Source organism: Manis javanica, chromosome 17 (assembly GCF_040802235.1).
Source record: "Manis javanica isolate MJ-LG chromosome 17, MJ_LKY, whole genome shotgun sequence".
Taxonomy (NCBI): Eukaryota; Metazoa; Chordata; class Mammalia; order Pholidota; family Manidae; genus Manis; species Manis javanica.
This window is the reverse complement of record NC_133172.1, coordinates 37,421,313-37,448,589: the sequence shown is the minus strand read 5'-3', so window position 1 is coordinate 37,448,589 and position 27,277 is coordinate 37,421,313. Positions and strand designations below refer to the sequence as shown.

The following is a 27,277-nucleotide window of genomic DNA, read 5'->3' as shown; positions in this document are numbered from 1 at the left end:
ACGAGGGGCTCAGCATTTTACAAGATTCAGAAAAACATTTTCTGCTTAGTTCTCGGTAAACTCCAAAACTCAGCTGAGGAATACCCCCACCTTCCCCTCATCAGATCTTGTCATCAAATGCCAATCATGCAAGAATCATTCAAGCCTGTTCGGCTTTCCCACTGTTTCTCTAGGACGGACAGCTGACAGCAGGAGAGAACCCAAGCAAGAGCAGAGCCCCTACTGCGAGCTCGGCCCCTGCACTACCTTTATTTAGCTCTGCCCAGAGGGTTTGCCTCCCTCCTTCCCTTCAAAGCACACACTGCTAATACGAGCTAACCTTCCCTGAGCACCTACTGTGTGCCAGACCCTGCTCGAAGAGCCTGTAACTTAGTGAGTCATTTAATCCTCAGAGGACCCGTTGAGGTAGGTCGCTGTTATTATCTTCATCATCATCACCTACCTCAGGGCTCCCATCCCTGCACTTTCATGAAAGTGAGGCATGCTGAAGCATCTGCCCTCCTTGCCTGGGCTCCTTGGGGACAGGGACTGAATCTCACCCACCATGACGTGAATGTCTGCATGGACGAGTGCTCCAGGCACCCTGCTCTAGCCGTCAAGATCAAGAAGGCATGCACAGAAGCCTTTCGTCCCCTCCTCCACGGACACATCTGTTGAGGGCAGCAACTGTGTCTGTCCTCACAGGCTTATCCCTAGCACCTAGCCCAGCACTCGGCCGAGAAGGTGCACACCTGCAGACAGTCGGGGGAACGTGCAGATGAACGAGACTGGTGCCGCTACCTGAGCCAGGGTACCAGTGGCCAGGGCTTGGGCTTCTTATGGCAGGGCTTTACCCCCCCAAGCTTGGGAGTCACTACATCGTCACATCTTTGTAGCTAATGCTGCCATGCTATGCATGGTCTGCCAGGAACAGAGTGCTCAATAAGTATTTCTGGAATGACTAACTGGCCAACGGAATGAAAGAAAACGGACCCCACATTGGCTGGGTGATTTGAGGCAGCCTGATGAGATGGACAGATAACTGAACAGTGATTCACAAAACCTAAGTTCTAATCCTACGTCTGCTACATTATCCCTTGAGTAAGTACCTTTCCTGTTTGGGTTGGATGGGGACTATTTTGCCCCACCTGCAAAATGGAGCAGCAGAATTAGATGGTCTTGAATGGAGGAGTTCAAGCTCTGTTAATCTGGGCAGAGAAAGGGTCAGAGCAGGGCCTGGTACAGAAGGAGGGCCTCAGTGCCCAGCACCGGGCAGGTATACGTGATACTGCCCAGCGGAAGCCTCTTCCTGGCCTCTGATTTGGGCATGGGAGCATGAGGCCTTCATCTGTCACCTCCCCCAGATCCCATCAGATCTGACAACTGCCACTGAGGTTTTATCCAGGTCCCCGGGACCTCAGGCAGACACGGGCCAGAGAGCAGCCTTGTTTTTGTCTGTTTCAGTATTCACACAAACCACGGGTGAACTGTACTGCAAAGTGGAGACCGCACCACAATGTTTCCCTGATTTAAAAACAGATAGGGTTCTGAGCTCCACTATGCAACTTAAAGGTCAAGATCCTTTTTATCAGAGGAGATCCAATGACACTGTGCAAACTAAGAGGGAAACTCGATTCTGCCTCCCCCAAGAGTCGCCATTATCCCTAGGGGGGACGGTTCTAATGAAGCCCCTTGGTGGACTGAAGACCACTGGGCAGCAGATCCAGCCAGCACCAACCTTAGTTCTCTTTAGGTCAGTGACCCTGGGCAGCCAATTAAGTTCCTGTGCCTCTGTTTCTAAGCTGAAAAATTCAGAAAAAAAAACTGTACTCATTCTTCACTAGATTGCTGTGAGGAAAATTTATGATTTTATCAATAATCATAATTTTAAAACAAAAACAAAAATACAATACAGTATGTGCTGGGAACTTTGTATGTGTCAGATGCTATCCTAAGCACTTTACATGTGTTCTCTCATTTCATCTTACAGCAGATTAACAAAGAAGGTATTAAGATTATGCCCATTTCACAGACACAAATACTGAGGGTTGAGGAGCTTAAATAACTTTCCCAGGACCATACAGTTGGTGGTACAGCTGGGATTTGAACACAGCATCCAATACATTTGTGTCAGTCATTGTACTTGATGAACACGACCTACATTCTGTCCTCAAGGAAGTTTCTAATTTAGTGAGAAAAATAAGCATGTGCACAGATGGTGCACAAATGAAAATGAGGGTATTTTCATCTGAATAAAGCCTCAGACAAGTTCATGGCATTATTTCTTTGCTACTATCCCATTAGTTTACAATATATTTTACATGTGCAAATATACATGTATGTGCACATACATACATTTTTTGTATGTTACATATACATGTGTGAGATGAAATTTATTAGCATGGGGTTGTTCACAGACTTTCCCCATCCCTGCACAGGTCCAAGTGAACCTTCTAATTCTGTGATTGTCCAGTTCTCCATCCTTTCTTCAGTGTCTCATTTTAGGCCAGTTCTGCGGGACATGTTTCTCTGCTTTTGCGATGCAGATGCAGGCCCTGGGCTGAGGCAGGAGGAAGGAGGACAGGCAGAAGCTCCGCTCCAAAGGTTCAGACAATTTACATGGTAATGAGCTGGGTGGTGACGGGGGAGGGAGGGAGGGAAAGCGAGATAGGGATAGAGAGAAACCTAGGAAGAGAGGGAAAAAGGGAGTGAGGTAGAGGAGAGGGAACCCTTTACAGGCAGAGAAGAGGAAGGAAGAAAGAGGCAGGGGAAAGGTAGGGAAGAGAGGAGAGAGAGCAGGAGAGGGAGAGCCTTCCAGGCTGGGGTAGACAGACCGTCAGCTGGAAACTGCAGCTCAACAGAGTGGAGCTGGGACAGACAGGACGACAGAGGGCATACATGAGCAAAGCAGTGGGAGTTATCCTTAGGGTTCCTTTCCACATTTTTGGAGGGACTTGGAATAAAGAATGGGATTCTTTTAAAGATTTGTTTGCTTGATTGTCCTGTGCTTATTTAAATGGGACTCCGCTCTGCACCTGACCCACATGGATTACAGCTTCATCAGGGCTACCTATCTATATCATACACACATGCATTTGGTACTGTACTTTGGGCAAGTCACCTAGCCTCTCTGTGCCTCATTTTCTTCACTTATAAAATGGGGATAATAATAGCACCTACTGCACAGGTAGTTGGGAGGATTAAATAATTTGATGAATGTGAATTGTTGAAAACAGGCCCTGGAACATAAAAATCGAAAGCCACTGTTATCATCAGCTTTAATTTCTGGAGCTTCAGTTCTCTGATCCTTCTGCTTGTCAGGGACTCACTGCATTGGTCCAGCCCACCCGTGTCTCCTGACTTTCTGCCAGAGGTTTCACCTTCTTCCCAGCCATCCAGTTTCCAGATCTTGATCCTAGCGCCCCACCAGCCACCGGATCACCAGGCACCATTCGAATTCTTTCATCACTACATGGTACTCTGCTGCCCTTCCCTTCCCACCCACATGGAGACCCGCACATGTCTGCGTCCATTACTGTAGCTTCCTAACCTGCCTCCCCACCTGCAGTCTCTCCCCACTACTAGTCCACCCTGCACATGCCACCATGGTGATTTCCTAAAACTCATTTTCATCCCATACCTCTCCAGCTCAGAATTTATCAACAGCAGCCTACTGCCAACAAGATAAAACCCAAACTCCTTGGCACACTTCCCGAGGCCCACCCAAGCTGGACCTGACTGTGTCTTCCAACTTTCCCACACCTTGTCATCTCCTAACTCTGCTCTGCTCACTGGCCTCCTCTGTCGATCAGCTCTCCTTTGGGTACCACCAAGCCACTGCCTTTACTCATGTTTTTCCTGCTTCAAGTCCCTTTCCTCAGCCAGGTCTACTCCTGTTAAGCCACACCCCAGGTTCAAGGCCAGTTCCGGCCACTACGTCCTCTAAGAAGCTCTCCTTGACCACCTTGTGGAGTGGCCACACTCATTCAGCCTGTGAGCCCTGTCTTCCCTAGAGATGACTGTCTCCTTAAAAGCCCCATCTCACATACCTCTGATTCTTTGCACCAGGCTACGCACAAAGCCTACACATGAACTTGTTACGCAGTCAACATCTGTTCATTCAGTGATGAAATTACACATACATTCCTTTTTTCTCTGAAAACTGAGAAAGTTAGACATGTCATTCCACTCAAGGGATGTTTTATAAATACCTATTATGTGCTGAGCACTGTGCTGGTTGTTGGGGTGAGGAGGTGACCCAAAGATAAGTGGATCCTCACTGAACAGAGGTGGGTGTTGGGGTGGGGGCCGTTCCAGGAGGAAGAGAAGGTGTGGAAGTCCCAGGCTGATGTAAAGGGGTCCCTGTGGTTTGCCCCATGTGGAGGTTCTTTCAGGCTTGGGTTGAGTCTACACAATAGAGAGGCTGAGGGATATGCCAGTCAGTAATCCCTTCTCTGTGGGAACAGGGTAGGTGGTGAGCCAGCTTCCAGGAGAAGTCAGGGACACCTATTCTAATGAGGTATAGCAAGAAAGGTTCTAGATGCTTCTCTGTATGGAGAGGCAGAGATGGCTGGCCAGAGCAGAAGCTGGGTGTGGGACTGTCTTCCTCCAAATACCCCATGATGGGTAGGGGTAGGATGGCAGAGGTGGGGAAGCCAAGGATGTTTAGATATGAAAATATCAAACTGGGTCTGCTCTGAATGGCGCAGTTCTCCTAATAACCAAACAACAGATCAAGGTAGGAAGCCCCTGGGGGTCTGAGAGACGAAAGAGTTTGGGGACCCAGTTCTGGGGGTCGGGGCATCTGGGCACCAATTGGCTGGCTGCAGGGAGACCTAACTGGGGGGAGTCCAATGGCCCAGGGCCCCACCCCTCCCCCAGGGTGCAGTTCAGGCTGAACAGAAGCTTTCGCTCTTCCCACACAGTGGGCTAACTCCTCCTTTTGGGCCTTGGTGCTTGCTTGGAGCCTCTGTCCTCGCCTCCTCCCACGGCTGGCTCCTTCCCATGGTCAAGTTTCATCACAAATGTCCCCTCTAGGTTCAGGAAAACCTTCCCTGGCTACCCAATTCTGAAGTAGCTGCCCTCCCTCTCTGCCCAGACTGATGTAGAGGGGTCCCTGTGTCTAGCTGCCCCGACTGCAAATCCGTGCCAGCCTGCTCCCAGGAAATTCCTTCTCCAGCTGCCTGGCTCACCATGGCCTGAATCATGGGCCAACTGTCCCTTCCTGCTCCTTGGAGGTGAAACCACAGGGAAAAGGTGCCCAATATCTGGAAACTGTGCTGCCATGGGGATGGGTCTGGTGTGTGCCACAGTGTCACCTGCCATGGCAGGGCTGGGCTCAACCTCTACCAAGTCCAGTGGTCCCTCCAGGGAGCCCCCACTCTGCTGTCAGTCTCCCTTTCCATTGGAGCCTCTCCTCACCTCCTGCTTGAGGGCTGTCTTGGCCACCAACCCACAGAGGAGACACAGCCACAGAGCACCCAGGGGCCCCACCATATAGTTCTTAATACATCATATTCCTAGCAATCATCTCTCCATAGAGGGTAATAAAATGGGGGGAAATATCCCACAGGAACAATGAATGTTTTCCAAAATGGAAGAAGGAAAGCATTCCAAAGTCATACTGACTTTGTTGGGTTATAATCAGGGCAGGGTTTTTTGGGAAGGAAAATTGGCTAGGAGGTGGGCATGGTGTTGAACATACACACACACACACACACACACACACACACACACACACACACACACACACACACACACACACACACATCCTCTTGCAAGATCTCACAGGCTGTGGATGGATGCGTGTGTGTGTGTCTGCTATGGACACAGGAGCCTTTTGTACTGTGTCTGTCATCTGGTTAACTGAGATTCAGGCACCGTGCTCTTTCTTCAGCCAAAAGGGGCACTGAGACACCAAAGGCCTGTGGCCTGTCCCATGTCCAAAGAGCAGATGAGGCATTTCCTGCTCTGCGCTTTAATGCCTCAGTTAATTAAAATGAGTTAATATATGTAAAGTGCTTATCAGAGTGCCTGGCAGCTAGTAGGTGCTCCACAAATGATAGCTATTTGTATTACTGCTGTGAGATTTCCATTACTGTGAAAATGAATGAAGCCCAGTAACCATCTTTGCTAATTCTGGTGATCTGAGTAGGTATTTGCCGACTGTCGGGTTTCCCTGGGCACCAATCCCTCTGTGTTCATTCCTGTAGCCCTAGCAGCCAGAACAGGGCCTGACACATTAGTACGCCCTTAGCGTAAGGGAAGTGAGGCTGAAGAACGGGCAGCACTCCTCTTTCCATGGGCCCTGGCTCTGGGGCCGAGTCAAAGCCCGTCCCCCAGGGGAAAGTGCTTCTTTTGCAGAACCAGCTTCTTCACTTGGCCTTGCAGCAGAGCAGCGGATGGAGCCCTGGCCCCTGCCAGTGCCTGGCTTCCTCATCCCAGGCTGGCCTTGGGCACGCTCCCAGTCACCCCATTCCCCTGTACCTGGAAGAGCCAATGCCTGAGCTGGAATGACTCTGCCCCATGGAATTAGGTTTTTGTGCATAAAATATTTTGAATTTCACATTTAAAACTATCTGTCACAGATGATTTATCAGATCCAGAGGAGAGGATAGTTCTCCTCTGTGAGGGAGATGATTTTTAGCAAAACAGGAGGTGCATATAAACGCACAGCTGAATCACACAGTAATCAGAGATTAATGCTCTCCTTCCAGAGACTCCAATGTGGAGCCCAGGTGCTCAGAGACCTCCACCTGCTTCCCTTCTCCACACATCACACTACAGGGAGAGGATCACTGGGATTCAGAATCCCACCGGGCACAGAGGGCCACTTCTGGATAGAATTATCTGAGGCTGTTTCCCTCCCTCCCCTCTATTTAGCTCTGCCGGAGAAGCTGTGTAGAGTTCAGTCTTACAGTTAATGCAAATGTCTGTGAATGAGAGGTTTGATATACTTATTCCATTTACCATTTATCAGATGCCTGAAAACTCAACTGAAAAACGGTGCCCATTCTAAGATGTTGACTTCCTAAAGGAAGGAGTCTCTTAGGTCCTCAGACTCATCTGGGGCAGCAGAACACACATCTTTTGGTGTAAAGGAGGAAGGAGGGTCAAGTCAGATGGCTCCTTCCAACCCCCAGCAAGGCTAGGAAAGCTCTCCTAAGGAGGGGTAGTGGTGACCAGGTAGGGCTTGTTTGCTTTAAGAAATACTTTTTCTGTTCACGTTAACTGCCCAAGGCCAGGTACTGGTATAGGCTGGGAGGTCCCAGCTCAGAAGAGTCCCAACCCTTTCTCACCTATGACCCCCCAGCCCTCACCGGGATTCTGTGGCTGTTGTCTTTGTTGGTGACCTTGCTGTGGGTATTTGCCCATCACCAAAGCCCTGTTTGGCTGTGTTTGCCAGAAGGACCGGTACACCGGCCTGGGCTGGGGACTAGCCTTCTCTCTCCTAGACAGCACAGTCTCTTGTCCTTCCTGGAAGGCAGCCTAGCATCGTAGAGGGGCACAGTGGGGTAACGGGGACAGGCCCTCTGCTCGCTGTGTCCACAGGCTCTCTGGCTTACCTTTCTCTCCTTGTCACCATATTCAATGCCCAGAGTGTCCATGGCCCGGACGATGGCTGCCAGGGACTGGATGGTGTTGCTGTAGACCACAGGCTTGTACTGTTTTACATCTTCTCCAGAGAAGCCATCTTCGTGGATGATCCTAGAGAAAAACCACACACACCACACCTGATGAGTGCGCTGCCCTCACTCGGCACGGAGGGCCCCGGCACGTGAAGGCCCGGCGGCCAGCCTCCTGGCTTAACTGCCTGAGGGTTGGGCTAGTTTGGATGCTGAATTACTGTGCTGCTGCATTAATACCATAAAATCTGAAGGAAACATTTCAAATTACTCAAGATTTTACCTGAAAAAAGAAGTGGAAAAAAGAAATGCAGTCTTTTTACATTCCCTATATATATACAGTGAAAGAAACATCAGTCAACAAGGAGTTGATAATACCTGAAAGTACTTAGAACAGGAGGGGCACACACCAAGCACTCAATAAATGTTGGCTGTTAGTATTTCTAAGCAAAACTTGGGGTCTGAAATGTCCACTCAAGAGTCTATTATTGAAAACCCTGCAGGATGCCTGCAAATGAACATTTTTCTTTCACAGAAAACTCACAGTGCTTTTAATGAAGGTAAGAGGACTCACTTAAGATGAAAGTGAACAGTGTTCATATTTGACAACAGAAAGTCAACACAGACAGTGTGCCTACTCTCCCATCCGTGGCTGTTTTGAACCTGATTCTGTGTCACCCTTCTTCTGGTGGCTCTAAGCAGGGACATGAAAATGAAATCATAGTTCTCAGTGACCATGTGACACTCCCTCTCCTGTTCTCAGGTTCCTTTGAGGTCAGGGCTGAGGTTAGGCACGCCCTAATGTCCCCTCTCTGCAGATGGCATGACTCAATGAATGCTCACTGCTGATAGGATCCCAGGTAGAAGAGAAAGCTACTAGAATGTGAGGATGAAACCAAAACTTTGCAAGAATACTCTTACAGTTAAAGTAATTAAGAAAGACTGAATGGATTTTAAGACTAACATCCAACATTAGTAAGCCCCCAGTCCCAAAAACCATGTAAACTTTCTTGTGGTCACATTTTTCAGTACAAGATGGAATGCTACTTGTAACACGTGCGTAAACCAGCATAGGAGCTGGCACATCTTTTCCACCTCACTGCAGGTCCTTTCCACTCCTTCGTTATCTTCAGTGCAGGGGAAAATTGCTAACAATTCTTTTTGATTTTTTATGGTTTTATTGAGATATAATTCACATATCATACAATCCACCCATTTAAAGAGTATACAATTCAACATTTTTTGGTATATTTGCAAGGTTGCGCAATGATCACCACAGTATAATTTTACAAAATTTTTGTCTCCCTCAAAAGAAACTCCATCCCTATTAACAGCCACTCCCCACCCCCTCCCTACTAGTCTATATTCTATTTTTATAAATGTTCCTATTCTGGACATTTCATATCAATGCAATAATAAGATATGATCTTTTGTGACTATTCTCTCACTGAGCACAATGTTTTGAAGATTTACACACGTTACAGCATATATCAGTACTCCATTACTTTTTACTGCCAGATTATATTCCACTGTATGAATATTCCACATTTTACTTATCAATTCATCAATGGATGGTCACTAGTAATTCCTGTTATAAAATTTGACTTGGTGCTGGGTTGTGAGTCTTTATCCTGACTTTTTCTAAGAAGCAGATCAGAATGACCCTACTGACTTTTCACTGGTTTTATTAGCCTTAAGTCCATTTTTGTACAAGTCTCTTGAAGAAGTGTACACCCCGCCTGGATCACTGGTGCTCTACCCCAGAGGCATCACAAAAGGAATTGCTAGTTCTCACTGTAAACAACTAGAAAATTGGACAAGATATAGGAAACAAGTGGTTTCAGACACTGGAGAGTAGGCAGCATAGAACTATGACACCAGAGAGAAGGGAAACAGATGTGGTGAGTCCTGGGCTTGGCTTGGCTTTCTGTCTGGCTTCAGGGCAGGGAGGGAGAATCCCAGCAGAGCACAGTGGTCTTATTAAGTTGATGAAATAAAGATAAAAGTTCAAGAAGGCTAAGATGGCTTGGATTTGAGGGCAGAGTACCAGAGAGAAAACTACAAGAAAGAGAAAGCTCTAGAGGTTTGAATAGGGGTCTGCTTGAGTCTGCGGCTGAACAGGGAGAAACTCCACAAGCTTGGTAAAGAGGAAGGATTAGGGGCCTTATGAGTTGAACACTTGCCAAAGCTCAGCCAAGGCTGAGAGATGCTCAAGTTCCAAGCAGCCAGAGTGCAGAGTCCTTGTTGAACACATCGGCATTTACCAGAGACTCCAGAAGGCTCATATCATAGCAGTTGGGCTAAATCGGCTCTAGATTACATTAGGTTACTTTAGACCTGCCACAACAAAGCTTAAAAATAAGCCTAAAAAAATCAAGGCTGATCCACAAGTAACTTAAGTGTCTGGTAGAACCCAGTCCAACACTCTTTAAAGGAGAACAACACTTAAACATTTAATATTCGTAATATCCAGCATCCAATAAAAAAAATCCCTGGATATGCAAAGAAGCAGGAAAGTGTGACCCATAACTGGAAGAAAACTCAGTCAATATCAGCAGACACAGAAGTGACAGAGATAATGGAATTAACGAATAAGATTTTAAAAACATCTATTTAAAATACTTCAAGAAATTAAAGGAAAACATGAAAATGAGACCCAAATGAATATTTAGAGATGAAAATACAGTATCTGAGATAAAAATTTCACTCTATGGAAATACTAATTCATAGCAGATTAGACACACAGAAGGTAAGTGAACTTGAAGATGTAACAATAAATATTCAAATGAAGCAAAGAGAGGAAAAAGGAAAACTGTATGGTGATATTTATAACTTACATCAAGTAAAACTTTGCAAAACTAGCACAAGAGTGGGAGGGATAAAAGAGAAATATAGTGTTGAAAAATTCTTATATTTCACATGAAATAGTGTATTACCACTTGAAAGTAAAGCAGGAGATGTTAAGACACATACTGTGAACTCTAGCCCAACCAATAAGAAGTTATACAAAAAAGCCAGTTGTTACCCAGCCTCCATGACCAGATCCCCCCTCTCCTTGGGACCTTGGTGTGACCTGAGAAGTGCAGCCTGCTTTTGCTGGTCCCCATGATACCCTCTCCCAAGAAGCCAGCGCAATGAATTTCTCATACTTCATTTTGGACCAGCAGGCCTTACCACTCTCCTGGGAATACTCTCTGGACCCCTGGTTGCCTATAGGATTTTCCTTCACTACGGGATGGGACTATTATTTTTCATCACCTTTAGAAGCAATGTTTACACCACCTAAAAAGATAAGGAAGGTAGGTTTTTATTATACCCATTTGGCAGAAGATGAAACTGAGCCCAATTACCAATTTAGTAATTGGCCTACTCTTGTTAGTAGTTCACTCCAGATTCAGGAGCAGAACCCAGGTCACCTAGTACACAGTCCTTTCTTCCACACCTCAATCTTCTGGCTGGACTAGGCAGAACATTGCCTGGAAGGTCTCAGACTGGGGCCTGGGGTGGCCCAAGATAAGAAAGCTTCACTTGAGGTTTGCAGAAATGATGCAGTTTAGGAAAAAAATTGCTCAATTCATCATTATTAGTTCCGTAACTTGTTCAAACCAGCTTGTATTAGCTTAAAATAGGACTTCCTCTTTCAGTGTAGTGTTTTATATTCCCTTCTAACTACAAAGTATTATTCAACACTAAAAAGTTGGACCATACAGAGCAACACAAAAAGAAATATTATTCAGAATCCTACCACTCAGAGAAAAACACTGTATTTTTCAGTACAAGCCTTTCCAGTATTTCTTTCCTATCACATTCCTTCTCATCTTTTTTGCCCCCAGCATTGATTTGAATAATATATCCTTGCAAGTATCACTTAAGGTCGTTTTATTTTCACTTCCCCATCTCATTCCAGAGAGGCAGAGTAGAGCAGTGGTTAGGGCTTAGGGGCAAGCTGGGTGTGGGTGACCCCAGCTCTACCACTGAACTGCAGTGTGTCCCTCCCTGGTAAAGGATTCAACCTTTTGGACCTTGGTTTCTTCATCTGCAAGGAATAAATGTAAAGTGCCTATCATATAGTAAGTACATAATAAATGGTAGCTATTAGTAATAATATTCTCTTCGAAAGCCTAAATCCCCCAAATAGAATTTCCTTCATTGGTGGTATAAAAGAAACAGAATAGTCATAGCAGCTAAATGTTTGAGGATTTATTCTTTGTACCAAATACTTTACATGCATTTACTCTTCAGAACAATCCTACAACATAAAAACTATTACCTCCTCTTTACAGATGAGAGAGCCGAGGCTCAGAGGGGTAAGCCACCTTCTTGAGGTCACACAGCTGGCAAGTGTCAAAGTGACACTCGAGGCCCTGCTTGTGACCACCAGGCAGATGCAAGAGGTAGGGATGCTTCTTCTGCTCTGGATCCCTAAATCTAGGTTTCCAGAAAGTCCAGAGATTTCACATACAGAATGAGCATGAGAACACCATCTATGTTATCCATCTAAGGAGTGCGGGATAAGGAGAGGTGGTGTCTGGTTGGGAGAGAGGCAGGCTGGGGGTGGGGGGGTTGACTTCTTATGACAGCCCAGATCTAAGCCCTGGAGGACACAAGGGCAGCATTTGGGAAGCAGGAGTGGGGCTGCATGGGACACCTTAGCAACAGTCAGTGGCGTCTCTGGCATCTCACATGCAATGGTTCTGGATGAATTGGTCTTCGTCTACATGAGTGAATGGCAGAGGGCAGAACCAAGTCCCAGGGACATCATTTGACCCACTGGATCCAGCCATGCCTGAAGCCAACCCTATACTTACATTTTTGAGTGACACGAGTCAAATAATTCCCTTATTTTTGCATAAACTAATTTGACTTGGGCTTCTGTCACAAGTCATGACTAAAATATATTTTGTATCTTGATAACAACAATGATCTGAGATCACCTCCTGGTAGACTCGTTTATTAATTTTCTGTCTTTACCAGCAGCCTGTCAGCTCCTGGAGATCAGGTACCACATCTTGCCCACGTCAGCTCCCCCTCTCCGTATCACCTCGCACAGGACCGGGCTCTGAGCAGAACTCAGTAAGCCAGGAGCACACAGATGTACAAGACTAAACGAGGCAGACCGTCTGTGTCAGGGTGGGAACCCACCAGATTTCTTGCATCTGCAGACCCAGGGTAGCCAAAGAAGGCCAAGCTGGATGCTGCAATGGTGCCCACCCAAAACTCGGCAAGTTCCGGGCTACCAAACCAGAAGCAACATGGGCAACAAGCAAGGGCTGACTCTGCAGCCCTGAGGGTCTGACTCTGGACAGGAGCCACCAGCTGGACTGTGGAAACCTGGCAATGCATCTGAGGGAGATCTCAAATGGAAACGGGGAGAGAGGGAGGGCGGCAGCCAGGCCTGCACAAGCAGATCTGAGCTTTCTGGGAAGAGGCAACCAAGGCGGGACCCCTGGTCTCCTGGGCCTCAGCTCTGGTGCTGCCAGGGGTACCCCGCATGGGGCCTGGGCAAGAGATCCCTCTGCTCTCCGCTTCACCCTCTCAGTGTAAGACTGCCCTTGGCTGCAGTGAGACTTCCCAGGCACAGTGGCCTTATATGGTCACAGAGCTAAAAGCCTGGGAGCTGGAAGGGACCTTGGAGGATCATCAGCCCGGCAGCCATTCCCCCGTGAGCCACAGATGCCTCACATTGTGACACATGCATCAACACACAGAGTTTTACCCCCAGTTTCTGGAGGTACACAAAGCCATGGACCCTAAGCTGCTGCAATGCATGATTTTTCACTCCATCTCCAGGCTGGGCTCAATGCCTCTCCTCTGCTTCCCTTTTGCAGCATGCTTTCCCCTGCCCTGGGACTCTCCATCCTCCACCACGGTCCCTTTAAGGACCCAGATTATGGGGGTGCTTCTGGAGCCAGACACAGGCTGTGTGCCTAGGCAATTTCCTTAACTGCTTGTGCTTCTGCTCCCTCAACTTTCCCCAGAAATGGGCCTGGTGACACTGACTGCTCACTGGGCTGTGGTATGTAATGGAGAGTGCCTGGAACGGCAGGCACTCACTCAGTTTGGCTGTTACTATTACTGTTATTGTTATATTAGGTGAGTGGGGCAGGGGGAGAAAGTGCAGCTGGCTGGGTGTCCTGTGTCTGTCCTCTTGAGGAGAGGACGTGACCTGGGTCCATGGGAATGGAGGACCACTGCCACCTGGGGAGGAAGCACGGCTGACAGCCACAGCCACAGCCAGGTAGATGGGGCCGGGAGAGTGGGCACTCTCTGGAGCACAGGAGCTGTTCGTTTACCTCGTAAACATCACAGCAGTAGCAGTGGGTTGAAAAGCTGAATTTCCTAACCTGGGGGCTGCTTAATGATGTTATAAAATGTGTTTCAGATCACAGCTGGAGAGTCACATGCTGGCTGCCCAGGGTAAGGTCAGTGCCACTTGTGTGACCACTGACGGTGGTTTCCACCAATCAGGAAGACCTGACCAGTGATGGGGATATGGCTCTGGAGACACACCCTCCCCAGCAGAGTGGGAAAGGACCACCCTGGTTTCATAGAACAGTGAGATGCCAGCGAGTTAATGAGCCACATACCAGCAATTACAGGCTCCACAGAACCTATCAGAGAGCATTGGACCTGGATAGGATTGTGAAATGAAAACACCAGGTAGAGTAGAATATGTGTCCTTTGCAGCTATTTTTATCAACTACATTTGCATGTGATGGTGTTGGTAGGAGGAAGGGGTGTCAAGGGACGAGGGAGAGAGAAAAGCTATGGATTACTGATACCATCAGTAATCACTTCTGGGTGATGGCATTCAGTAATTTAAAAAATTTTCTTCTTTATATGTTTGCTTCATTAAAAAACATGCACATTTGTTACTTGAAGGAACAACAAATCATTTCCAATGGGAGACAGACCCTTTGTGTTTAACAGGGGGATCGTTTTGCCCTGAGAGAAGACTGGAGTGAAAAGGGGTAAAGTCGTTAATCAAAATAGGAGTTTCCTGACATGTTTCATTTGGGCTCCGGCTGGTGTAAGATCTCATCTGACTTCAAAGCCTATGAGGCCTGGTCCTAGCCCTCCCAGGGCTGTCCTGCTATATGGTAAGGCTAGTGCTGAGGACATGAAAGTTAACAGTATGGCATGGCATCTGTCACCCAACAGCCACTCCCTACTCAGCATGATGAGCTCCTTGCCCTGCTGCCCGTGCAACTGAGTGACCCGTGTGATCCAGTTCAATTGAGAATGATGACGGGGGGTGGCTAGAAACGCCTCTGAGAACGAGCTTCCCTTCCTGGTCCAGAGAGAGAGGTCTCTGAGAACAGCTTGGCTGTTCCTCCCTACCCCACTGCCTCCCTGCCCCTAGCTGTCCCTCCACCAGCTGTTCCCCGGCTTTTTGCCTTTATATGTGGTTGTGTGAGAAAGTAAATACTGGAGGCATGGTAGCCATTTTGCGACCATGAGGTTAAATGCCACCACCCTGAGGACAGCAGATCAAAGGGGCAGGGAGTTCCTAATGACACTGCTGAACTCCTGAATCAACCCTGGGACTGTATGAAAATAAACGTTATACTCCTACCTGGGACAGGATGATGCCCCCTGCCGGGGATAAGAAGCAGTCCTCCTTGGAGGCGCTCACACAGAAACAGTCATTTTCCAGGCAGGAGATTATGACTTGGAGGGAAGAGACTTGCCTATAGGCGCATGGTTAGCTTGCAGTAGAATTGGGACAGAACTCCCTGAGGCCCTTCCACTGTGCCATAAGCATCTCATCTCCCTTAGCACTCGGGAGGGAAGGCTCTGGTGATAGCAGGTGGGAAAAACATCTTTCTACGGCAAAACAGAAGGATTTTTTTTTCTTTTGTCTTAAAAGTTCTAGTTCGAATAATTTAGAGGCTTGTTGGAGGATATTCTGTAAGCTTCTTTATTCATTCATTCCCTTATTCACTTTTCACATATTCTTTGGGTACCTACTATGTACCAGCTACTAGTTCAAGTGCTGGGGATATAAGAGTGAACTGACAGACACATTCTCCATCCTCATGGAGCTTGAATTCTGATGCAGAAGATAGATACTGAACAAGTAACATTACAAATGATTATCGGAGTTATAATTGGAGTACGTGCTACCAAGAAGAAAAATATAACCAGAAAGATATACAGAGGAGGACCTACAGGGTGGTGCAGGGTGGGTACGGGGCCAGCCTCTCAGGAAGCAGCATTGAGAGCAGATCAGGAGCTAGATGGACAGACAGGGACGGAGGCAGGACTCCAGACAGGGGAGCAGTATTTGCAAAGGTGGCACTCTGGAGAGCCACTTCCCTGTGTGTGCTCTAGAGCCCCCAGCTGGCAAGTGGGGTGCTCAGGGCATGTGTGTTACATGAACTGTGGACAAGCCTGAGGCAGGCATAGATGAGGGGAGGATAATGGCAGGGGGTGCCCTGGTGAAACCCCCTACCTGTTCTCCCTGGTGAAGCTCCCCCCAGCTCTGTTCTTGTATTTTATTTTTACTTGAGTGTCATGCCCAGTGGGGTATGAGAGAGACCCTGACTCCTGATTCAGTTGATGTCACCAAGAGTGAGGACTAAGCAGAATAGTCAACAGTGGTCTAGAGGGTACTGTGAGGGCAGGGCCAGGGGGTGGGTGGGAGCTGGGTGTTTCCAGGACACCAGCCCTAGAGGACACCATGCATTCATTCATTCATTGCACAAATACGTATTGAGCACCTGGTAGGAGCTGGACCCACCTTGACTTTCCTATTCACCAACAGTGTAGACTATGGGCAAGTTCTCAGCTTTCCTGGGCCCAGATCTTTCTTCTATAAAATGAGGATAATAATGACTGTCCCTCACGTGGCCATCCACAGTATAAAAGAATGTGTAGGGAGGACCTGGCACATAGTTGGGCCCAATAACTGCCAGTTGCCAGGATTATTTAGAAGTTCCAGACCAGTCAGTCCAATGCCTAACCCTAGAGTACCAGCCTTGCCTTCCAGCTGCAGGTACCCTCCTGCCCAGTGCAGCAGTGCCTTGATGGAAATGAACTGAGGTGCTGGGGTGCCAGAGGGCATCCATGTTTTGAATGACTGGCTCAGAGATCACTGGCTGGGCAGTGGTGAGATGTGTGTGTTTTACAAATAATTATGCCGGGACCTTGATTTCTGATTTCCCAGAGTTGCAAGGGAGCAGAGGCACTGAGATCCTGATGGCAGGTCAGAGCCTTTGCTCTTTTCTAGCCATAAAGGATGCCTCCTTGACTGGCAGAGCCAGAGCTATCCTCAAAAGTATTGTCTCCTTCAACTTCCCACCAATGGCCTCCTCCTAAACTCATCCACAGGACTGCCTACTACATGTCAGGTGCAGCTCACAAAACACCCAGTAGATAGATGTTGAACATACACTAGCCCTCAAAAGACTCACAGTCTAGTGGGGGAAGACTGAAAATAAAGAAGTAAACAGATAAATATTACAGAGTTATAAACACAAAACACAGGATGGCGTGATGGGAGGAGCGGAGTTAGGAGTTAGAAAGGAGGTGACATACGAAGCTGAGGTCAGAATGATGAAGAGTGGACCCTGCATATATGTGAGGAAAAGCATTTCAGGCAGAAAACAGCAAGTGCAAAGGTTCTGGGGCACTTTGTGTGTTCAAAGAATAGGGAAGAGCCAGGGGGGCTGGTGGAGTAATATGGAGAGTGGGGGATGAGATCAAAGAGGGCAGCAGGGGCCTGATCACAAAGGGTTAACATACTACTTACATTTTTTCTTAATACCCATACAGTCACCTATCAAAATAAAAAATGTTCATGTGTGTACCTCCTTGAACCATCTTGACTTCCACCAGTGGTTTTGCTCTAAGCATGATCACTTTTGAATGGCAGCTTGTCCTCCTGTTTCCCTGACTTATCCAGCCCTGACTGAAAGGTCTGTCTTTGGAACACTTCTGGATTCCAACTCACACAGTTAAGCAAAAAAGAAAAAAGTCAGCCATTATTCCACCACCTGGAGGGAAGCACCATCCACCCGTTAGAGTACATTTCAGTCCCTTTACCTGGGAATCCACATCGCTGTTGCTTTTCCTGAAATGGAATCGCCATGTGTGGCTCTGGGTCACCCAGCTGTCACTGGCTGCTTGGTGTCCCATCATCGGAGAGGGTGCTGAATCATTCAGTCATGCCCCTCTCAGTGGACACTGCCTGTGGAAGGGAGCTCTTCCTGGTTTCAAATTCAGCTGCTGGGGTGGCTGCAGGGCCAAGAGCTTATTTCTCCTAATGAAGGCAGAAAGCTAAAAATCCTGGACAGAATAGAGGCTGGGTGACCCCTGTCTTTTTAGGCTGGGCTTGAGTGAAGTGTGTGAGCACAAATGGGATCTTTCAGCTCTTTGGAAAGAAGAAAGACCCAATTTAAAACCCAGCTGTTTAAGTATGGGATGACATTGGGTAGTATGAGAAGAATCATTTAAAACATAAGAATTAAAAAAAGATGAATTATTTAAAAAATAAAGAAGCTTAGTAATGAATACTGTATTTAAAACTTGATATTCTAATATTAGAATAGTAATAGAGTAGAAGGGTATTTAAAAGTAATAGTATTCGGCAAGTCCGTCCCCCAGGCAAATGACTGGTACAAAACAAGGGATATGTCCTGTTGACAGTGACTTGCGGAAATCTGTTATAAAGATGCCATTTTTAATAAGGGGTAACTCGGGCCAGCAGCAATGATGTCAGCTGCCAATTGTCACCAGAGACAGGGGCAAGGCCGGGACTTGTTGTGATTCCAGTACAGAGCCTCTGCTGCTATTATCTGGAAAACAACATGGACCTTGCCCTTTCCCAAGACACTCAGTGCTGGTGGTGGTGGGCACATGTCAGCTCTCATTGCATGGGGCTGTAATGCTCAGAGCACTGCCCTCTAGAGCTCTAGTTCTCTTCTAGGTAATGCAGCTTGTCTGAATTCTGGGACCCCAGCCTTGGATTAGAGACTTCATGCCATGGACTTGGAGGCAGGAGACCCAGGTTCTTATGCAGTTTGGCCACTAATAAGTGTTCTAAGCCCCAGGTGAAGTGGGCAGGAGAGGGCCCCTGGGAGCCTCTGGCTGGCCCTTCTTAGGTCAGCATTATTGTCTCTGGCCTGGGACTCCACCTTGGTCTCCACCTTGGTGTCAGAAGAACTTGTTCAAGACCACTCTGCCAGCCACCTGTGAGGATCCCTTGGCCTCCTCATCCCCCACAGATTTCAGCCACTGGCCCTTTCCATGCCAGTGCCATTTACTGTGGCAGCTTACATCCCAATTTAGTCACTCAGGGGACCTGGGATGTCTGGTCTTGGTTCTGCCACTGATCAGCTGCAGTGAGCTTGGACAAGTCCCTGGGACCCTGGACTCCTCTCTTATATGTGCTGCTCCATCTCTGGGCTTGGGGTGTGTCAACTCCCTGCAGTCACTGTGCTTCACCCTGGTTGACCAAGCTCCATGATCATATTGACATTTTTGCCAAATGCAGTCTTTTGGGGCTATAACTCACAAAACATGGGGGTAAATAATCAAAGGGGCTCTTGATGGACAAAGGACTGAGAAACTCTGAGACACAGACCTGCATACCTCACTGAATTCAAGCTCTACTCAAATGTTACTCCACAGACCACTCTGGCTAAAACCCTTTCCTGTTCTCTATCCTGCCTTAGTCCCCTTTCTAACATTATCACCACCTAGCACCTAAATTTATTTGTATACTATCTGTTTACCCACATACCAATGAGTTTCACGAGGGCAGGGACCTCGTTGGTTTTGTTCACTGACCACAGTGACTTAAGCAGTGCCTGGCTCATGGTGAATAACCAATAAATTTTGGTTGAGTGGATGAATGAAACAGGCAGTTGCTTAGAACAGCTCTAGTTTGAAAATGGTGGTTCTACATATGACTCCTTTCCATGAAGGAAGGTAGCCTTTAAATGGCGGGCCAGGATGAACACGCATCTCTCCCGCACCTACCACTACCACCTGTGACCCTGGATGTTGATCCTGTCTCCACCTTGGGTCCTGACTAGTCCTTCCCCTAAGGGCCCAGAATGTGCGGCCCTTTTCTTAGTGATTCTAACTAGAATAAGTCATTCAGTCATGGGTTTACCCCCATTAACCCTGACATACTGGTTCCCATAGGTTTTTCTAAGGGTCATGGCATAAAGACAACTTATGTTGGCCACATGCTCACTTTTGGGGAAATCCAAAGCCATTCTTTGAAATCCAACTGTTAAAGTTATTGGTTATATTGCAAAAAGAAGACAGAGAGTTTTCTGGCTTCTGAGGCCTTTTTACAATGCCTTGGGTAAAGACATGGGCTTTCACTAAACACAGTAAGAGCCTGTGAGTGAGGCAAGTTGGTTCAATGTCAATTTTACTGACTAAATCTAAGTAATATTCCTGGTTTCCCATCTGCCTGATTAGGGCAGCTGCTAGATTGCCCTTTCTTCTGCTGACATAATGAAATGAAGTATTTGTATTAGTACACTATGTTTAATATATGAATGATAATATACACTGGGGGGCAGTTTGCACAGCTTTTTTATTGTATTTTGTGGAGAAGGCACAAGTAAGGCGGCAGAGCTTTGCTCATCTTGCTCAATCCTTGGGAAGAAATCTTCCTGCCTTCCTGTCAACAGCATGTTTGTTCATTATTTATGATCCCTGCTCATTAGCCCCTGGATATGTCCTCAGGAACCACTAGAAGGAGAGAAAAGACCACTAGAGCCCGAGGCCTCTGGCAGACAGCTCACAGACAAGACATTCACCAACTCATGCCACATAAAACATCTCCCTTTCTTACTCCAGGCCGACATGTCCAAAAGGCTCTGTCATCTAAGCAGCCTAGGTGGGGCTCTGACAGTCTGTGGGAGGGCTCCTATCTGGGCTCCTCCTGGCTTCCTCACCACTTGCCGTGGGGTGCAGCGGTGACTCACTGCAGAATACGCCTATGAGCAAGCATGAGCCTTGTAAATGGCAAGTGAGGGTTGTAGCAGACATCTGCTGTGTTTGCTTACCCACCTTCCATTCTCCCTTCCTTTGGAGAACCAACCTTCCTCCCACTTTTGAGCTCCCCCTATCCCTAGCCTAAGTTTCAGGGGTGAGCCCCTAATCCACACCTGGCCAGTCAATGTAGAAACACCTGGATCCAGCCATGCCTGAAGCTGAAATACCCTTGGGCTACTCAGTTACACGAGCTAATGTGCTTCCTTTTGTGCTCCAGTCCCTGTGAGGCAGGTTTCTGTTCTTAGTAACCAGGAGCTTGGATGAGTGCTGTGATGCTGCACAGCCCTCAGGAGTTTGTTTGGAAGGATGGCAGCAGAACACTGGATGAGCTACACAGATGGGCTCATCTGAAAGGGGGGTGTCTAGTTCCTGCATAACTTCTGAGGTCCCTGAGGGATACAACACTGCCGGAAATCATCTGCTCTCACCCCATGTTACAGTGGCCACATCAGGCTGGAGGTCACTTTCTCTTTTAGGCATTTCAGGGACCAGTGGCTCCCAAACAAGCCCCCCAAACCATAAGGAACTTCACTCCCCTTGCTTCTCTTCTAGATTTACAGACCCAGGCAGCCTGGAAAAGGCTTTTCACAGGCTCTTGGTTTTTCCCTTCCTGTTCTTTTTAAATGCAGCCTTGTTTTTCTTCCCTTTCTTACCATGTGACTGTATAGGAAGGACACCAAAACACAACCACCGACTTGCAGAGACAAAGGGACATGAAAAGAATCTCCCATTCTCTAGTTCACTAGGGAATAGCTTTGAGATTTGCCACCAAGCCTCCCAAGCATTGCCCCAGATGGTGGACCATTCTAGGTGAGTGTTTCTTCTGAAACAAAGAGATAACCAAAAAGTGCCCTTCTCAGCTCTCTGCCAAGGCAAGTTAAGGGTGAAAGGTGCAGATCATTGAAACTGGGCTTAAGGAAATCACATTTCCCTTTGGGGGAAACGCTTGTGGGTAAAGTTTGCCAAAAGCAAGTCTGAATCCACATTTCTCTTCAGGGCAACTCACTTCTGCCCCCAAACCAAACAGCAGTGGTCAGTTGCCATGCCAACTTTCACTGGACAGAAAGCCACATCCGCTCAGTCAGGCCCCAGCCCCTTCCCACTGTAACTATGTGAGGCACATTCTTTTGGTTCTCTCTGCATCCCCCTTTTGTTGAGTCTTTGAAAGAAAGGGAGGGAGATTTCCAGGTGAGGGCATGTTTTGCCAGACCAAGGGAAATACAGTCACAGAAACGCACAGCAAACCCCAGCCAAGCCAGCCTGCCTTCCCTGGTGGTGGATGTGGCCCAGAAAGGATGCTGGTCTCTGTGCGGTGGACTAAAATAGCCCTGCCTTGGCCTCCCAGGTTTCCCACCCTAGCCTTTCTTGAGCAGATGGGAGCTCCTCATTAATAACCGCTATGGTATGGTCACGGCCAAAAAAAAGAGTCCACAAATATCACTTTGTGGGCTTCCACATCCGTTCCCCTCTCTAGGGATGCTGGGGTGGGCAGTGTGTTCTGTGCTTGATGGTAAAGGCATCCCCTTGGGTTGTAGGTGAAGCAGCTCCTGCGGAGAGTCCAGCTGCACCCTCACAGACTACTTCTGCCATGGCTGGGGTCAGCATGCAGTGGAACTGGGGCTCTGCTAATGGCTCTGCTGCTCATCTGCAAGGCCAGGAGGAGCATAAGTAGTACCTGGTCCCTTGCCATGGTTCCTGGGCCCCTACTGAGGAGAAGACCTGCTTCTGGTCAAGTGGCTGGCAGCTGAGGGATTCTGAATGTGAATCAAGCCTGAAATTGGTTTCTCCTGAAATCAAGCGGTCCAAGGAGATGGGCCTCTCAAGCTACTATCCTCAGACTCTGTCTGCACATTCAGACTTTCCTCATTAGGATTTCAGGTAAAGACAAAAGAAAACTGCACACTGCCTACTGTCTAAGGCCAAGGCCTCTCTAGTGCACATGCCTCAGCCACCCTGGGGAGCAAGGGTCAGGTCCTGGGGGAGAATAACCACGGCCAGAGTGCTTCGAGCTCCCACAGGGGCTGGCACTGTGCTAAGGGCTTCATGGACATCCACTCATTTAATTCTTCCAACAGTCCTTGAACCTCACCTCTCAGCATCCAGCCTTAGTGAAAGCTATGTAAGTGTTAGTGCTAGCTCCATTTTAAAGATGAGGATACTGGCTAACATAGAAGTTATGGGCTTTCTTAAGGTCAGGTGGCAAGTAAATGCAAGTCTTCCCAAGAGATCAAGCCCTAACTGCTCTATGGACTGCCTGTGAACCACGCTCTCCCGGAAACAGTGAGGACTTCATGCATAATCAGGGGAAGGAGACCACGCCAGGAGGGACAAGGCTTCTGACCACTGGAAAGGAGGGGCAATGGCATTTCCAGCTTAAGAAGAGATCCCAACAACCAGGAGGTTCTACTGCCACACTGGCTCCTGGATCAGAAAAGCTGGCCCCTCTTTAAACACCCTGCCAGTGTTTTTAACCTCATCAAATGAACCCCTGTGCTGGCCCTTCTGCTGGCCACTCACAGCGGCATGCCTAATCCCTTACTGCTCTACCTGACATTCCAACTCCATGTGATTCGCCTCAGTTCTCTCACTGGACCGAACCCCTTCAAGTAGGATCCAGCTCAGATTTCTCCCCATGCTCCAGTGTCTGGCTGTGAGCTGACTGCTGAGACAGCTGTCCTAAGACCCTTCTGCATCCACTCTTCTTTAAGCCCCACTAAGCACACTGATCAGGGTAGTCCATGGGCAGTGTGGTTAGGGACAGGAAGAATGGTGGGAGGGGCAGAGAATACAGTTTCCCAGCAGGGCTCCCAAGAATGGAATTTAATTCAGTCAACACTTCCCCAACACCTACTAAGAGCAAGGCCCTTGCCTCTTCCGTGATTGCTCCCGCACTGCCCCAAGGAAGTGGTGTCCCCTCGGTGTGTGAGGTGGACAGTGCGCTTGGTCTGATTTTGGTGTGAGGCTCCAGTTCCTGAGGGGCTTTCCCAGTGAGGCTGCGCAGGCCCTCGGAAGCCAGGCTGTTTCTCCAGCTCAGGCTCCAGCATTCCCCAGCTCCAACAGGGACTTGCTGCTGATGGCACTGATCACAGATTATCCCTGGGGCTTTTCAGCTGGTCATGCAAGGATGCATTAGCAAATATTCTGCTTCCTAGCTCAGGGTCTGTTGTTTCACGACTGTTACCATACTCTATGGCTCAAATAATAGTCCGTCTGAAGCCAGGTGTGTGCCTGGTGGCACTTTCCACAGAGAACAAAGAGCCATGTACAGGAGTGGCCTTGATTGCAGTGTCCACATCAAAATGGGAAGCAGCAACGGGGCTCTGGGACTCAGAGCTACACGGCGCCCCCTCTCCTCTCCAATGTCAGGCTGAAACTTCTCCCAGCACTACTCATTCAAAAGCCACAGCAGGCACCAATCCCTCATTTCTCCCAAAGGCGGTGATGGAACCTCTCCTTCTGTCTGTCTCCTTAGCACCCCTCAGTCCTGTGATGGGAGGGGCTGCCCAGAGACTGTGGGTCAGGCCAGTGTGTGGAAGGGCAGCAAGCCTTTGACAGCAGCCCACAGGGAAGCTGTGGGCCCGTGGTGCTGTGTCATCTCAGAGAGCACATCCCAAGACTTCAGGGACATTATCACTACCAGTATGTGAGCACAATAAAGGCGTGAAAGCTGAGTGAGGCCACTGGCAGTCCAGCCCTGCTGCCTTCCACTGCTGTGGAGACACAGTGACGGGCCTCCCCACCTGGCTGCTGTGCCACTGCTCATCACAGTGACAAATACCCAACACTTCTTTTAGGTCTTCCAAGCATTTTCACAGATGTTATTTGAATAATAGCAGTTCCTGTTGATTAAACACTATGCTTGGGCTAGGCATTACGCATATTATTTCATTCAATCTCCCCCAACAAATCTCAGCTATCCCTATTTTATAGCTAAGGACACTGAGGCTTAGGGAGGTTAACCAACTGCTTGGCCAACGTCCCAGAGCTAGTAAGCAACAGAACTGGGGATTGAAGCATGGTTCCCTTCAAAACCGCCATCCCAGTAGCCCTGGTGGTGTCCCCGTTTTACTGTAAGGGGGAGGGATGAGAATCAGTGACCAGTTGGCCCACTGTGCCAGGGCAGAGGACTCAAACTGGCCATCAACAGCCTGGCTTTGGGCCAAAGACAGAGATGTGTTTTTTTTTGCCCTGCAGTAGTTTTGAGTTTTTTGTTTAGTTTTGTTTTCTATTGGAGCAAACATTTAGAACTCAGTAGAATTTTCACAAAAAAAGATTCTGGTTTCTAGCTTTTCCTGAAAAAAATTAGGACATGCTGATCTGCCTTTCTGGGGGGGGGACCTGAGTTTGGCTGCCTGCTGTGGGCAGCGCCAGGGCTCTCCAGTGATCCACAGCCCTTGGTCTACTGCCTGCTGGCCCTGTCAGCACTGTGATCCCTTCAAAGAGCTAGTTAGTGGCATTAGCCACGTGTTTCTGGTATAATAAACATTTCCAGCATGTTGGTAGGAAGGAAACATGCCAAACCAATGGCAGGTTTATTTTTGTCATCCTAATAAATATGGGTAGTAACTAGGATTTGACAGGCCCAAAGGATCTGGAACATTTAGTGTGAACCATGTTCAAATTTGTGAAACAGGTCCAGCTTCTTCCAAAAAGCCTAACTGGATCCATACACCCCATGAGTCTGACAAGATGCATAGCCAACCAGAGGCTATGCACAACTGGAAGTTAGGCTACAGTCCGTGTTAAGTGTTGCTGGTCAGAAACATGGAATGCTAATGACAATCACGTGGCCTTGGCTACTGAGAAGTGACCCAGAAGTGATGGGAGCAAACCTCTTGAGCTAGCAAAAGCAAAGGCACTCAGACAGCAAGAGGGAAAGGCCCCTATGTGTTGGTTGACAATGCTTAAGGAATCCAATCCCTAAACACTGGAATGCCTCAGGGCGCAGAACTTGGCCTGTCTATTCAACATCTCCACTTAGATAAGCTCTAGGCATTGCAGACTAAATAGGTCCCTCACTGATCTACTGATGTTCCCTCCCAACCTTCTCCCCTGTCAGCCTTCCCTCCCCAAGCTAAAGGCAAATACTGATGCCTACCAGACTCTGAACATGACACCTGCTCTCTTTTTTTGTTAAAAGAGAGATTAGTAAGTGTTAAAGAGGTGTCAAAGACATAGTAACACCAAACTCAAGGCTTCCTATTTGTCATAATCAGAATAATTAAAGAAAAATGGAAAACTTTTCCACATAGGATTCCACACAGTGTTGTTGAACACTGTGTCCTTGTTACTATTGCTAATCATCTTAGACGTCATCAGCAGTGCCCAGTCCACATTGTGAGGGACCTGAAGCATATGATTCCGGAATCTAGTCCAATGTATAATCTGATTCAAGCAGAAAAAAGAGTGGAGGGGGCTTTAGGGGATGGAGGTGGTGGAGAGCAGTCATAATAACAGCCTGCCCAAAGGAAGGGAAAGGTAGGGGATTATCCAGTCCCAGCTGATCCCCTGGAAAGCAAGAAAGGATGACAGGGATTCTGGGAAAACAACAACATGAAAGAGATGGTCATCTCTATGTGCCCATGAATCAGAGAATTGCTAAGGCCTTTAGGCAGATCTGGGTATATAAGGGTGTTAAGACTTGAAAACTGCTGTGGAATCTCTCCTTTTTACTTGAAGACCTGCTTCAGAGAGCTTTGGAGCAAGGATCAAATACCGCAGATACTGAGAAGAGCCTGGCCAAGAGAGACCTGTGGATCACTGTGTGCATATGAAAATTTGGGTAGAAGGTGGGTGGGACTTGAAATTGGCTTTGCCTAACTGGCCTGTGTCTCCCTGGACCCTAAGAGGCCAAGAAGTAGCTGAACAAATGGGCTGCACCTCCCTGACTCTGGGGTTAAAGAACAGGAAGGCCAGGGAGAAAGGATTCCTCCAGGCGTCCCAAGAGCAGACTGGTGGCTCACCTACCTCTATACCACTGGCCCAGAGGGCGAGGGTGGCCCCATTCCTACCAGCTCCACCCCACAGTGGAGTTCTGCCACTCTGGACTCCATAACCAGAGGTACCAACAAAGAACAGAGAACACTCACAACATGCTTCAAAGTCCCAGTGCAGGAAGATCTGTCAGGACAAAGAGAGCAAACACCCAGTGAAGTAGAGCTGCTCCAGGAGACAAATGACAAGTCAAACAGAAAACCCCATGTGTCCTAAAGCAACTCAGGGCAGATAAAAAAGACATTACACATTTAAAAAGTCTTCTTGACTATAGTAGGTGAATCCCTGTTGAGATGTGTATTAGTGGCATGGAATACCAAGTGGAAAAACTACCTCCAAGCACAGAGCAAAAAAATAATGAGACAGAATTAATGAGGGAAAAGATAAAAGACCTGGAGGACAGACCCAGGGAGGTCTAACTTGAGAATACTGGAGTTCTAGAAGAAGAAAAAGGAACTGATGGAGGAGAGCCAGTAATTAAATAACAAATAGAAGACAATTCCCCTGAGCTGAAAAAATGCTGAGCCTGCAGATTGAAAGGGCTCATGAAGTTCCAGGAAGGATGACAAGAAGAGACATGCACAGGTTATTCTGGTAAAATTCCTTAACTTTGAGGATAAACACAAAACCTTAAAAAGTTTCCAGATAGAAAGGAAAAA

At 47.8% G+C, this 27,277-nt stretch overlaps 1 protein-coding gene across 3 annotated transcripts in view; it reads right to left on the bottom strand.

The window, feature by feature from the left end:
• The window catches only part of GNAO1 (G protein subunit alpha o1), a 164,003-nt gene that overhangs the window by 70,346 nt on the left and 66,380 nt on the right, over positions 1 to 27,277 (bottom strand). For all 3 annotated transcript variants that reach the window (XM_017679047.3, XM_073226505.1, XM_073226506.1), the window contains exon 3: positions 7,545 to 7,686. In XM_017679047.3, the coding sequence (XP_017534536.1) occupies positions 7,545 to 7,686 (142 nt within the window). The remainder of the gene's footprint in view (positions 1 to 7,544; positions 7,687 to 27,277) is intronic.